Source organism: Camelus ferus, chromosome 29 (genome assembly GCF_009834535.1).
Source record: "Camelus ferus isolate YT-003-E chromosome 29, BCGSAC_Cfer_1.0, whole genome shotgun sequence".
In the NCBI taxonomy this organism is placed as follows: Eukaryota; Metazoa; Chordata; class Mammalia; order Artiodactyla; family Camelidae; genus Camelus; species Camelus ferus.
The window spans coordinates 15,686,490-15,702,063 of NC_045724.1; the positions used below are offsets into that span (position 1 = coordinate 15,686,490).

Genomic DNA, 15,574 nt, shown 5'->3' on the forward strand with positions numbered 1-15,574 from the left:
TCCCACATCCTAACACCATCATAGTGGGCATTAGGTTTCCATATATGGATTTGGGGGGGAAGGGGTGCACAGACATTCAATCTACAGCAAATGGTTTCCTTTGCTTTAAAATTTGTTCAGTTTCCTTTGTACTCTACTCTTGCCATTTCTAAAGCATCATTATAAAGTTTTCCTTGAAGAGACAAACTTTAATAATATAACACAGTACTGTGGGGCCTGCAGCAACTATTCCCTACATATTTGACAGGACACTGATAATTCCTATGCCAAGTATTTTACTATCCTAATTATAAAATAAGGCACTTTGGACATACGTTAAGTTTGTAATTTTGTTACAGTGCCATTGAGTATACTGTAATATAACTCAGGAGCTGGTTCACATGAGGAGGCCTAGTTCAAATTCACTTCATGTGTTTATCAAGATTTGCAAACAACATGTGGTCTAATGATACTCAGTTGTGTGAAGTTTATCTGCAAGTATGCAAATTTCTGTAATTTAGCTAGGAAATAGAAATGCTTGTATAACGACTCTTTTCTTCATCAAATAATTGGTGAGAAACGTGACAGTGTTTATTCTTTTACCAGAGATCTAGGAATAAAATATCTCATTGGTGATGAAATTTTGGAACACGGAGAGTTTTTTCTTCCGTCTTTAGATATTTTGCCTTAAAGAATGTACAAAGTTTCTGCCTCAATTAAAATACTCAGTACACATTTTTTATAAGAATTTCCAAAATGTTTAAAAATACTTAATCTTTTGATTGATCTTAGGCGAAGAACCAGATAGAAAAGTTTAAAACCAAGGTTATGAATGCATAACTGACTCTAAATTTTGTTGAATCTAGCAGCCAATTCAAATAGCATATCAAATCATTTAAGAGATAAATTGAATTTTTCATCAAGTTTGAACCTTAATTTTCCTCAGAATGGCTATTCATATATATATACCCTACACCAAAAACAAAAAAGGAAGAAAGCAAGAGAGAAAAGTGCATTCTGTAACTCTCCTTATGTTAACAGACTCTATCCTTCATGGATTATTCACCATTATTTGCAAGTGTTGAAGCCTTCTCCATTGTAAAGAGTACAATTTTAGTAAGAAATTTCGTAGCTGGAAGACTAAAAATAATTCAAGTGTTTCTTCTTCTGCCACCATCCTTCATCCGTTCCGTCCACTGATTGTCAGTGTTCCTGGGACTTCATCTTTGGCAGTAACCTCCTCTAAATGAGATGCCGTGCCTGCGTTGCCTTTTCTCATCAAACTAACTTCCACTGTGCACTGAGGGGTCCTCAGTCTTTATATTCAGCCTTGTCCTCTCTCTGGAGCTTCACGCTGACGTAATCAGCTGACGCCTGGACTCCACCTGAACATCTAACCTCAGCCTGCTCGGTGTGGACTCCTCCTTACCTGAAAGCGTTTGCCCAAGATACCTCCCCACCGCTGTCTTCACGTCAAAAGCCTGGGAAGCATCCTGCTTTTTTCTCTCATACATTTAACCCACTGCTGTGTCCTGTCAGTACCACCTCTGAGATGCTTCTCAACTTTATCCTCTTCTCCAGAAAGCCTGCTGTTGTTTACAGAGACTTGAACTTGCCTGAACTATGGCGGTTCCCTCCTAATGGTCTCCTTCTTTTTAAACCCTCCCCCTTCCAATTTGTCCCCTACACTGTCCTCTGAGCTTTGTTTCCAAAGAAATAAAACTCTTTCCTGTACTGCTCTGCCTTTCCCCCTGCCCTGGTTGTAACATGTAGATATCCCCCCAATGCCAAAGGCATGAAGTCCGTGCACTGAGACTGCAGGTGAGCATGGGCCCTGCCTACCCCTCCATCCGACTCCTGCCCCCTCTCCTGAAACCCAGGGCTCAGAATGCCCCTGTGACCACTGTCTCTCTGGAAATTCACACCATGCATTCAAACATGGCCCTTCTCTGAAACTTTCCTTGACGTTTCGCAAATAGACGTGAGGCACTCTGAATACGTCTCTGCTGAATCACAGTTCTTCCTCTAAGGCCGTCTTCAGGGCCACCTGTCCAGCTGTGCTGACCTCGTCCTGCAAAGGGGTCCAGAGTCTGAGATACAGCTGCTCTTCCTTCACTGGCCAGACCGTGTGCCTTGGGGGCGCAGTTTGCACAAACGGGCCACAGGGTCCTGGGCATCTCACCTGGCCTGTCTCCCTGGTACCCTGTGAGCTTCTTGAAAACCAGGGCCGTATTACACAGAGCTCTGTAGCCACAGCCACCAGCACACATGGTAGACACTCAGCAGGTGTTTAATGACCGCATGAACGAATGAAGAGACTTTTGCAGTTAACTGTCCTTTGTTTCACTTTTTGATAGGTTTAAAATTAGGAATGGAGCAAGATACCTGGGTAATGATCTCTGAACAGGGTGAGAAACTTTATAAAATGATGTGCAAACAAGGAAATCTGATCAAAGACAGAAAAAGAAAACTGACCACGTTCCCTAAGTGCTTTCTTGGAAGGTAGGCTTGGTAGTTAGGGTGTGTGTATGTCTTTCGTGTTTTCGTGATCTCATGTGTGAACTTTCCTTTAATTATTCGTGTTTCTCTAAAAAATATTCTCCTAAGTGTTTTTGAATATCTCTTTACTGTCAACATTTCCTGGGCCATGGTGGGAGGAGAGAGTGGACATAGAGCCAGAAAACCTGATCAGAAAATCTCAGGCATCCGTTCACTCATCCCCCACTTCAGCGATTTCTGGTGGAGGGTGAAGCAGAGGCCAGTGTCCAGGTGGGGGCAAAGGGCAGGTGAGTTTACCTGTTGGGGATGGAGTCTGGCAAGGAAGTGAGTATAGGGTCTGAAGGTCAGAGCAGCCTAGAGACCCAAAGGCACATGGTCTAAACCAGCAATTAATTCAGAATTTAGACAGCTGGGCTCAGGATGCAGGGCTGTAGATGAAGTCTGAGAAAGTGGGTCATGCGAGGGGCCAGGCACTGAGCACCAGGCAGGGAGGTCGCCTGGGTTTTCAGCACAGAGCAAACTGCGTGCCCTTCACTTTCTGCAGGAGGCCGCAACTGGGAGTCCTTGCTGGGTAGGCACCAGCCCGGAGGGCAGGGGCTGCGTCCAGGTAGCTCTGCTTGGGTCAGGCTCTGTGTGTTATTTCTAATCCTCGAATACATACTTAGGAGATGAAAAACTTGTTGTTTTAAAGATTCAGAAACCCGGGGTCAGGGAGTTTGACATGCCCCAGTTCATACGGCTAGTAAATGCCAGTGTCAACTCTGGAAAAGTAGAGCGGAGTCGTAGTTCAAAGCCCAGCCTTTGCCATCAGCCTGTCTCCGTTCAGCTCCGTCCTGCCGCTGGCTAAGAGATACGGCAGAGTTAAATTTCTCTTTCCCCTCTAACAATGGAGATGATTGTAGTGCTTACCTGTGGTACCTACCAGCATGTCTTCTTTTTCTTCTTGTCTTTCGGTTTTATTGAGATATAGTTGACATACCACACTGTATGAGTTTGAGATGGACAGAATAATGGTTTGACTTACCTGCAGCGTGAAGTGCTTACCACAGTCGGTTTAGTGAACATCCGTTATCTCATTTTGATACAAAATGAAAGAAATGGAAAAAAAATGTTTTTCCTCGTGATGAGAACTCTTAGGATTTACTCTCTTAACTTTCATATGTCACATACAGCAGTGTTAATTGTATTTCGGGATGTCTTCCTAGTTAGCTATGCAGACACACAGACTCCCCATAGGCCACACCAGCTCCCAGCCCCGTAAGAAGACTATGGGCCTGGAGACCCTATGTTTGCAGGACATCGTTAGAGTTCTGTCTACTATACAGAACATGTAGTTTTGTTTTATCTGCCCTCTTGGTGTTTCAAACCCACTGGTTCTCTGTACCTGGAAAGCCACATTCAAAACAGTTTATCTCTTATATGAAGTCATTATTACTCTATCCAGTTCTGTTATATAACTATCTTTAGGATCTGCTCTGTCTCTTTAGTCCAGAATTTGCTTTTATGTGGATAATAGCCTTTAGTTAAAGCTACTCTAAAAATTTCCCTTTGTGCTTACTATAAATCTCAACAAGTTGAATAGTTATGAAGTATAGTTTAGGTAAGCATGAATGTATAGACATGGGTTTTCCAGAATACAGTCCAATTTAAATATCTGTGGGCTTATGTATGGGGAAAATGTATGTGACATACACCACAAGCATTCCTTTATACTTTGAGACTCCTTTCATAGCTGCTTGATAAATGCATGGTACAGGTAAACTTCCTGGGGGAAAATTAATGATTTAACTTCTTTACTGGATTTCTGTTGCAGTGAATTTGTGTCGTGGCTGTTGGAAATCGGAGAGATTCACAGGCCTGAGGAAGGTGTTCACCTGGGACAAGCATTATTAGAAAATGGAATCATTCACCATGGTAATTAGTTTATTAATCACTTACTTAACCTGTTTATCCACAAATTGCATGTATCTTCATTACATGGATTTAGTTTATAATACATCCCCACATGATAGGGTGCTTATGATTTATCCAGGAACATTTTTGAGTGCCTCCTCTGTGTAGAATAGTGTTTCAGGGAGTGTGGGTTTATTGTGATATATTTGTTAACTTGAAAATGAACAATTCCAGCACAGGCAAGAGTTAGAATTTCAGATAAGTGATGTGGGATGGGGAGGAAGGAATGGTCAGTTCTGACTTGAGAGTTTGGGATGCTTCCTGAGGGAAGTGGCATTAGCTCTGGGCTGTGTAGAATGAATGGGAACTCTGACGGGGACAGAAGTGTGGAGGACATTCACCCTGAGGAAGTAAGAGCACTCAGACATGGGAGCAGGGAGGTTCATGGTGGTTTCTTCAGAACTAGCACTGAACCTCATGTGGCAGGACAGCATCCTTCACAGGTGGAGGTGAGAGGGCTGTGGTGAGAAAGGTAGGCTGCTGACATATGTCCTGTCACAAAGACAGAAATCTGCAAGGATGGGAGAACTAATTTTTTTCAGGGAATATTGAGAAAGAAAACTGTATTGGTTAACACTAGCTGCTGTAACAAATAAACCTTCCCTATACAGTGGCTTACATCATCATAGAGGCTAACTTTTCACGCATGTCGAGTCCAGTGCGTGGTAGAGAATGGGGTCGTGGTGCTCTGCTCTGTACAGGGTTTTGGTGCCTGACAGAGGCTCAGCCATTTTTCAATACAAAGCTCCTAAAGATTGCCTTGAAGGAGGGGTGGAGTTTTTGGTTTGTTTCAAATGGGTCTGTACGCTTCCCACTGTGCCTTTCTTGTGTGCACATGTCCACGGACACAACTCAGATAAGGTGTCCACGGCTGCAGGAGACCCATAGACATATCCCATAGATGCACAGGCAGGAGAAACAAAGGCTAAACCGATTTGGTAAACAGCTACCCAATTTCTGCCCCTGAGGCACAGTTCCCTGGTCAGTGTAGAATCTATGAAATTATATGAAAGACAAAGTAATCACTATATATATTTATTAATGCTTTACAATGATATTAGCATATAATAGTCACAAAAATCACTTTTAACATTTCTATCTTCAGTTGAGGTTATTGTGACTTCTGTTGTTAATTTGGGTGAATTAGGAATTATGAACCTTTCTGAATTAGAAATAAGGGGAAAAATGATCTTCAAGCTATCTGTCAACAATTAATGCTGCTATTTACATTGTTTAAAAATTATGGATATGCAAGTTTTTGTACTGTTACTTCTTTGGTATTATTTACTGTATTTTAGAAAGAGCTATGCTAAGTTTATCATGATGTTTTCCTCTTGGACTACAAAGTACCTTGTAACAAATAGCGGTATATCATAGAAACTTTTATTCCCAGAGCTGGAAACCGTCAGGGTGTTGGGAGAAGATGTCCTATCAAAGGAGCTATGAGGTTATTTTCAAATTTCCCTCCCACTCGTACCTTCCTGTTTCAACAGAGGTGACTGAGGAATTGTATGAAGAATAGTCGTTTCTTTGCGTAGTGAATTGCGTTCTGAAAATTGAAGGCGTAACTATCATGGGTGAAATTGTAGTTACCTTACGATAACAGAATTGTTATTACTTTGCCTGGCCACATGAATAGCTAGTCAGAGGAATTCAAGTCAGCTTTAAGGTTGTACAAAGTAGAATTGGAATCACATTTATTAAATACCTTCATGAATATAGTCGTCTAGGGTCTGACCTGTTCTTCAGTTCAGGACTGCTGAGAGATCTTGAAGGAATCAGAGAGAGAACAACCCTTATGAATTTTGTCAAAATATGTCTTACAATATTTTTAATTGCCTCCCTCTAAAAAGAAAACAAATCAACAACATAAGATATTTTTTTTGAACGGATAGCAATAGTGGGAGAATTTCAGTCCTAATCAACTTGTCTCCCCTACATAAGACACCGCTTTTCTCCAACAATACAATTTGAGGGGAAAAAAAGTAGTAGATAAATTCTGTATTAAAATTTATTTTGAAATTTCAAATACAAGAACCCTTTGACAATTTAACTTATAAGAATTGAAGTCTTTTTGAACAAGGATATTTATAACCCGATTAACTCTTTTTCTGAGATATTTTGCACCAAATGCTTTCTGTTAATATTATTCTGTTGGTCACAGTTTGATTTTAGGAGCCTTTGCTGTTTGCTTGATTATTAGGATTTAATCAGTTGTAATGTCAAATTTGGCATACAGAACTTTTGTTGCTAGAAATAACTTTTTTTTAAGTGTCCAAAACTAGCTAATACAGATTCTCTCAAACCAAGAGTAAGACAACATATTATGCAACTTCACATTATTAATTTCATGAAAATAAAGAAATATGAGCCAAACATGCTAGTTTCATTAGTATGTGGCTCCCACTGCACTTTAGTGAAAATAGAATTCCTAAAATAAAGTTGAATGAACCATCTGTTTTAAGAAGACCCAGCAAAAAAAAAAAAAAAGTTGACTATTATTGCTATGATTCACATTGCAAATATCGTTGAGAACTTTGTCAGAGGCAAAGCCTTGTTATGCTGGGAATTCTTGGGTTGAAGCAACACTTGCTTTCTTGGTGATAATCTGATAATGTTCTACTCTTCTGGCTCTGTTATTTACATTATAAATGCTTAGGTGGGAATCCAGAGACCTCATTCATTATATCCAGTGGTGTGCTGAAGTGGGCTTGTACACTCTAGAGAACTGATGATTAAATTTTAAAAAATTACAAGCCGGTTGTTAAGCACAGATGTTGTTAAAATTAAATTAAATGTATAAATACATAAATTATATTAGAAACAGAGGTAATGTATCCTTAAAACTCATCACTTCCTAATTATTTGACTGCATTTTATTTTATGTCCGGTCTTGGTGTTATTTGTATCTGTTATTTTTGTATGATGGAAATAATCATCATAATGCAACAAATGTTGGGAGTGTTTGATGCTGAGGAAACTGCCGAGTGCTAGTCAGTGTTGCTTCTCCCTCATCACCCAGAGAGCCAGCTGTGAGTCACCGACCAGTTACCCCTGGTACTATCACACATAGCGTCACATGGTTGCTTGCAAGATGGCACTCAGCACCCTTTCTCATCAGTTAATAAACCCGCTTCCCATGTTTGAGAAGTTGGACGCGTAGACTTGGATGCAGAGCTGTTCACTGTTTTTCCAAGTCAACAGCTAAGAGTTGCAGATGAACCCAAGAATTACTGCCAGAGTCACAAGTGTTTACCTTCCAGCCAAGGGCCCCGTTTTGAACAGGTGGAACCACCACTTGTTTTATGGCGACAGGAGACATTTGCGCCCACGTTTCCTTGAATTTTGGAGTATCAAGACAATAATTTATTTCAGTGAATCTTAAGGGACAAAAGAAGGGGATAAGTTGCATAGGAGAAATAAAAAACTGGTCTTGAAACATACCACTGGATTTTAAAATATTTCTTTCGATTATAGTTTTCTTTCACACATGCTTTTTTCTTTTTGGCTTAATCTGGAACAAAAAGATCCCAAAAGGCTATGTTGTCTTGGCAGCAGTCCTGTCTCAGTTTTATGGCTGTAAACCATGCACTTGGTTTGGATAAGTTAGGGTGCAATCGCTGAAGCTTCATGTGTGCGTGTGTGTGTGTGTCTGTGTGTGTGTGTGTATCTGTGTGTGTATCTGTGTGTGTTAGTGTGTTACAAGTCTTTTGGTTTTCTTCTGGAGTCACCAAATGTAGTTCATGAGAATTAATTCTGACAGATTTTACTCCCTCTTCAACATTTTTCACAAAAAGTAAAGGTCAAAGTCTTCTATCTAATCGTGAAAATAGAGCCCATTGCAACAAATTACCTCTTCTGCAGGTGTTGCCTTCCCTGTAAAGAAAAGATTTAGATGTAAACTCTTTGAGCTTTAGTTTGAGGTTTTTCCTTCCTAGAACATTTTTTATTAGACTGTCTATGAAATAACTTCTGAAAAAAAGGAAAATTGAAAGTTTGGTAGGAGTCTTTATGAGTATGAAAAATCTTATCCTAAGGGTGGAAGTAAAGGATGACTACTCTCATTTTCCTCTGAGGAAAAAAAAATTAAGAGACATGTAAGAAAAGCATTTAGTAGTGTAGGAAAATGACTAAAATTTGGAATCAGTGGCATACTGAAATTGTCTAATCTACTCCAGAGATCTAAACATAGGATCAATGGTCAAGATTGGTGTATGTGTGGTCTTGGCCTGATCGCTGGGGGATAAGACAGATAAATGCTAAAATTCACTTCTAGGGCTGAGAATCAAATTGTTACTCACTACTTGGAGTATTTGCTGTTGGAAGCACACTTTTTGCTTGACTTTGTGGCATCGTGAAGAAATAGAAAACACAAACTCGTATGTTTATACAAATCTACACATGCACGTGAACTGCCCATCCGCAAATGTATGTGCTAAGCTGGCTGAGTGTTGCTGATCTCAATTAAGTTCTTAAATCATTATATGGAAATTGTAAATATGTAACAAAATCTTAATCATGAATCTTACTGTCATAGTAGTACATTTGCATTACTACGTTAGAAAAAAAAACTTTTGGTAAAACTAAAAGTTTCAGTATTAGGGAATATGTATTTTATACATTTGTTTTTAATCCGCCGCTTTGTAGGTTGTCAGTTTTTAATATACTCTTCTTATATTCTTAGTTACTGATAAACATCAATTCAAACCGGAACAGATGTTATACAGATTTCGCTATGATGATGGAACCTTTTATCCAAGAAATGAGATGCAGGATGTGATTTCAAAGGTAACAGTCTCTCCCACAACCCTTTATCAATGGAAGAATTCATGTTGTCATACTTATGCAAGATAAATGGCTGTAGGGAGACTTAAAAAGATTCTGCTGGTATAGAAAAATTTTAAATGACAAGCATAAGCAAGCTTCTTGATTCTAATTTTAGAGCATTGTTTTTATTCTCTTATCTGGTTTTAAATGGAAGTAGTGCGGGCGCATCACCCAGAAGGTAATGTCCATTGAGAATCACTTCGCATGTAGCGACAAGTCGTCATGGTACTTGAATACATTTAATAAAAACACAAATATGTTAAATTCATGTAAGACGTTTTCTTTGTACACTTGCAAAAATTTACATTGACATATAATGATCAAGCACCATGATGGATTGCTGCAAACATTTATCTTCTGTTTGTGTTGTATCTTGAAATTTTATATTCTAAGAAAAGTAATTTAAAAAATCCTTTATATATATATGTGATATGAGTATGAAAAATTCATAGCACCATTTAACCCTGTTTTTAATGATTTAAGTCATACTATTTTTATGATGTAATGGTAACATTCGAATAACTTAGTGTAAGACAGTGGATGATTTCAGAATGTTGACTATGAATCTGTTTATTTCAAAATTTCATTGGTGCGTCCTTTGAGTGATCTTACTTGCTTTTGACATGTCTGTATTTTACAATAGGGCGTACGATTATATTGCCGCCTTCATAGTCTATTTACTCCAGTGATAAGGTGAGTCTGGTTTCTAAGTTCTGGGCAATTTAAATGGAAATACTTATATTGCATATTAAATGTTATGAAGCTGGAACTTAGCTTATTTTGTTTTTCTTCCAAAAGTGGAAGTTTTACTTTTAAGTAACAATTTATCTTCAAACATTGCTGAATTTTCTGAGGCTCTAATTATACAGTTTCTTCTACTCTTTTTATTCTGATTTCTAAAATTATTTGCCATTAATTCATAGTAAATTACAGACTTGATAATGAAATTAGCCACATTCAGCCAGTATAATAAAGAATAGGTGACTGGTTGGGAGATGATTTGGAAATACTGTTTACTATAAATATTTACCATTGATGATTACTTATTTATTAACTTTTCATTAAACTATGTAATTGAATCTTGGATGTGTATTTTATTTCACAGTGTTTGCTTTTAATAGTCTTTTATCCAAAGAAAAAATTCTGCACTCGAAAATTAAGAATTAATTTGGAGTTAATAAATGTAATTTTTTCATTTTTTTCTGTACTATGTTTTTAATTCTGAAGAGATATGATTTTTTTTTTTAAAAAGAGAGCTCAGGATTAATTTTCAGCTTTGAGTTTTGTGTTATGGTTACTAATACAGGATATTTTTTGTACTTTTGTAATATGCACTGATATACTCCAACTGATGTAATGTAATGTTAAAGTAATTTCAGATGGCCAGATATCATTTGGACTTTATCAACCAAAGCATTTTTCAGAACAAAAAATGGATATACTATTTCTGAAGTAAATGTAGAGGCTTTTCAGTCCTGGCTATAGAATCCAAATGTTTGATGGACAGTTTTTCTATTTTTCATTCTGGTTTCCAATTCCAAGGAAATGCAGAGCTAAAACAAAAAAATGATTCCAAAAGTTGCTGTTTAAGTGTTGGAAATCCAATAGGATCTTACCTATTAACTCCTGAAAGTGCCCTGGCCACAGGAAAAAGGAGGTGAAAAAAAACCAATATTTGTTGATTCTCTGCTATATTCCTGGCCTGGACGACCTTGTAAATATTTGGGACAACTTAATGCTAAAAAGATGATTACTTAAATCAGTAACATGTGGATACTTAAATTTTTTTTCTCCTTACAAAAAATGATACTGGATTTTTTTTTCATCTCATCTGTGTGTGTATGCGTGTATATATATATATATATAGGTTTTGTATGTGAGAAAATGGTGTTCTGAAAATATATTTTAGCCACATGGGATTTTTTTTTTTTTTATCAAGAACACTCTGAAAGAGCTGATAAGAAGGAATTGTTCTTTGGCTAGAAATGACAATGGTTTATGAGTTGTCTAGGGTAAATTTATGGGGAGAAAAAAACCGTAAAACAGATGGAATGTATGATAGTCATGCTTTTAATATGTGTGAACTCAGCTTATGAAAAGCAAAATCACTTGGATGAAGAACCCGCAGACCCACATGTGGTCTGTAAATGACGACCCTGCCCTTGATGCTCATGGAAACAAGATGAACTTGGTCATGAGGAATCAGAAAGAGGGAGATCAGTTTAAAGAGATTAAAAAAAATCTGCCGTTGATTACTGGTTAACCTAGTGCATTTATTATTGAAATCTCAGAAATTTCAATCATGTTTCAGGGAGCTTTTTATGAAAGGGGATGAAATGATGTCAGTGTGAATTGTAAATTACCGAGAGGGTAAAGAACTGTGAATATAGTTAGTAATTATTCGTCACGTCAAGTTATTTGCAGTTTGGATTTTTTGACATTTTGAAAAGACTGTCGTTTTCTCATTCCCTTTTGATCCAGGCCTGCAAAATAAATGAATTATAGATGTCTGCCCTTGGGGCTTTGTTCTGATCATGAGCACTTTGTTGGCATCTAACTAGACTTTGAAAGATCTCTCAGATCTGGGAAGTCCACAGAAAGGAGAGTCTGACGTGGAGACCCACTTATTCCCTAGGTTCCCTGGGGATGTGGTGTCGCCAAGTCCGTGCTCTGATCAGACAAAATGAGGGACAGGGTTCTCTGTGTGTTTACCTCTGGACACGCCTGAGGTCTCCTGCTACAGCTGAGCCAAACAAACAGTCCTCCAGGGCAAATTCTGCCTTCCTGGAGCATTCAGGAGCAGAAATACAAGGGGTGGCTTTATTCACCACCTTTTGGCGAGATTTTTTTTGTAGAATCTATCTTGACTTAAAGGGAAGGAATTCTATAAATGAGATATTGTATTTCCAGTTATTACCAGATAACAGAGCAGTGATAATTGATTTGGATATAAGAAAATGTGCAAGAAGAAATGTCCCGTTTGTATCTGTGTGGGTTTCTTCTCCTGGTGTGAGCTGACCAAGGAGTTTTCAGGTGTTCTGTACACTTTGTAAAGCTCTTTTATTTACACATAAGTGGCACAGTTGATTCAAATTACATCGAGAAAGCTTTTCTGTTGCACACTGATACTAAATGAAATGTTTCCTTGTGCTTCCGTATCCTCTTGCTTAGTATTTTTGGTTTCTTTTTCCTTCATAGGGATAAAGATTACCACTTAAGAACCTACAAATCTGTCGTCATGGCCAACAAGCTGATAGACTGGTTAATCGCACAGGTAAATAGACAAACAGAAGTGGCTGAGTTATGGTCATTGCTGCTTTAAACTTCGAGGTACTTTTCAAAACTCCCCACTTGCCAATGAGACACAGTGAAATAACTTGACCAAGTTCGTATGAAACAGAGTTAGGAGTTGAACCTAGGTAACCTGACCTCAGAGTCTTCACGCTTAATTTTTATTCTGTATTGTCTTTCAAAAGGAAGATGTGTCTTAATTCAAAAATATCAGTTAAGAGCCATCAAAAAAATGGTCATTTGAATTTCACTGAAGATTAGCTATGTGCGTGCACTAAAATTCTTTGCCTGTTTTGTTCACTGATTTGTTTTAAAGGATCTGGGTTTTAGTCTTAGCAAGTTATTCGAATCTCCCTGTGCCTTTTTCTCTGTCAGATCATAATTGTGCTTTGATAATATGAGCTTTAACCTCACCCTCACACATTTTAAATAGGGAAGCATGAAATTTGTTATTATTGCTCTGGGTCTCAGAATGCAGGAGCTGACAGCTGGTATTGAGAAAATGTTATTTGTATATCAGGGCATCTACCTCATTATAACAGACACCCAAATATACATTTATTTCAGTTTTTTACCGTACTGGATCAACTAACAAAAAGTCAAATATTTTCCAAAGATTAAAGAAAAGGCTAAGAAAACTGATATTCACTTTGATAGAACTTACTGTTTTGAGGAAGGGGATACTGGTTAAAATGTCATTCCAAATGGATAATTGAGACAATTTACATTTTTGTTATTGAAGAAAATTGTCTACTTCCTTTGTTACAAGTGGATAATAACATTTGATAGTCATAGAAATGTTTACACTTTTGCTTCAAATATTAATGTTTAATTCACATTGATTCATCTGTGCCCCTATTTTTGAGATTTTTATTATTTAATATCAACTTCTATCCTAGATCACCTATTTTTGCATTTTATAGCACTTGAATTTATTTTATTTAGAAATTAAGATCTTAGATTAAACCAAACAGTTCCTTTTAGATAGAATCTGAATTCATATGTCCCATGGGTTTACTGGTGTCCCAGCCTTTTACAACACTATGGTCTCTGTGTGTCACTGGAATTGGCTCTGTATTTGGTAACACAATTGGAATTTCTCATAGAAATTGTACTGTTACAGAATTCACACGAACTTGTACTATTGTTGATTACATAAGAAAACTGAAGAAAGATTTTTTTAAAGCAAAAGCTCATACTGAATAAATATTTAAAGTTCTGACTCAGAAAGTCAGTTATTAACTTTTTTTTTTTTCATTTTGGCACATTTACTTTCCAAGTGTGAACATTAGAAGACTAGAATAAGTTAAGAAAAAGTTGCTCAAAAACCAGACCAAATTGCAGTTCTTTTTTAATTCAGGCTTTCTTAGTGGTCTGTTGGGACAATATGTGTAGAAATTGTATGCAGTAGAAATTGAAATGGGCTGGGATTCAGATAACTTGGTGTCTGATGACAGCTCTGTTGATAATCGGTTATACAAACTTGGATGAGTCTGTTAATCTCTGTAGGTTTTGTTTTCACAGCTGTTAACTATTTACTGGAATAGTTGTACTTGTCACCTCTTCTCCATCACTTAAGCTTTATGATTCTGATGGTGTAAGACTTACCCACATGCAGGTCTCAGACATAATTAACTCTTAGTGCTTGGATTCAGATTAGGACAACAAGGGCTGGCTTTAAGGAGGAAGACATGATAATAGAATGATGAATTCAAGTTCTTCCTCTAATAGAAATAAGAGATTTTTTTTAAAAAATGAGGGTCTCTTTCCACCAAGGCTCTCAAGTGATAATAAACCTTAACTTCTAGTGTTGACCAGGACACTGAATTGATTCAGACAGCTTAAGAGGACAAATGAACTGGCTCCAGTGTGATAGTCTGTACGTTGTTTGGAGAATAGCCTAGATCTGACAGGTTTTCCCTTGTTCTGTAGTCATGTTGTGTGATATCGTTTCTGCTGAATTTCTCACCTGCTGTCATGCTGCTTCTAGTTTAATGGTTTATAAAGAAATTACTTCCTCCGTAAAGTTGACTCCTAGTGTGACAAGTGCATTCATGTCCTTCTAAAACATCATTTGATTCACAGAAGTTGTAATTTGTTTATGGATCAATCATATTTTGAAATTAAATAATGCTTTCTTGTTCACATTCAGAGCAGTTTTTGTTATGCCTTTTATTTTTTTTTTTTTATTCTCACCAGTTCTATAGGGCACAAGGAGAGATTTTAAAGGGCACATGGATACCAAAACATTTTAGTTGTACTTTTGACACCATTATGTTCAATAAAATATTAGCCTGGCCAGTATATCAATTGAATCATTAATCTAATGTCAGTGATTATTAAACAAGCTCTTATTGTAAATATAACATTTAAGCAAGTGCTTTGATGATTAAAATAAAACAAACCAACAAAACAGAAAGGAGACATGGTTCCTGCCTTCAAAGGACTATTAGTCAATTGGGCAAATTTTCGTGTATCCTGTAAGATTCTGCTCCAGCATCATCTCCGCCAGTAAACTTTGCTGCGTCCTCCAGACTGGGCTCAGCGTCGTCTTCTGTGGTCCCAGTTCCCTGGGTGTATCTGTCTTGGCCAACACCACGCTATATTGAACCTGTCCACTTGTTTCTTAGGGAAGGGACCTCTTTAACCTCTTTGTGCCAGCACCTAGTGTGTGCCTGATGGGTGCCGTGACTAAATTGGACAGTGGTACTTATTATATACCATGTGGTAAGTTACTAAATTCTTGACCAGGTTTGAATTACTTGAGGGCAGGCAAGTGTTTTGTGTTTGAGTATTTTACATATATTATTTCTAGCAGTTGGCCCATTATGTGGCAAAAAAAAAATCTTTTGAAGGAGTACATAAAAATTACTTAACAGCTAGATTTTGAAAAGGTCATGGACGCATTGTCTGAAGATACAGATTATCAATGCCTTGTTAGTTAATAGGAGGATTAGTGAGGGTTGGAGTTGTCTCAGCACGAGGTGGCACTTGTCCTGGTCCTTGATAGTAAACAGGTAGAATT

The 15,574-nt window shown here is 37.6% G+C and overlaps 1 protein-coding gene across 2 annotated transcripts in view; it reads left to right on the forward strand.

Moving 5' to 3' along the window:
* Positions 1-15,574, forward strand: part of PREX2 (phosphatidylinositol-3,4,5-trisphosphate dependent Rac exchange factor 2) — a 235,549-nt gene that overhangs the window by 97,031 nt on the left and 122,944 nt on the right. For both annotated transcript variants that reach the window (XM_032470041.1, XM_032470042.1), the window contains 5 exons: positions 2,337-2,481; positions 4,292-4,392; positions 9,116-9,219; positions 9,902-9,951; positions 12,457-12,532. In XM_032470041.1, coding sequence (XP_032325932.1) covers positions 2,337-2,481; positions 4,292-4,392; positions 9,116-9,219; positions 9,902-9,951; positions 12,457-12,532 — 476 coding nt within the window. The remainder of the gene's footprint in view (positions 1-2,336; positions 2,482-4,291; positions 4,393-9,115; positions 9,220-9,901; positions 9,952-12,456; positions 12,533-15,574) is intronic.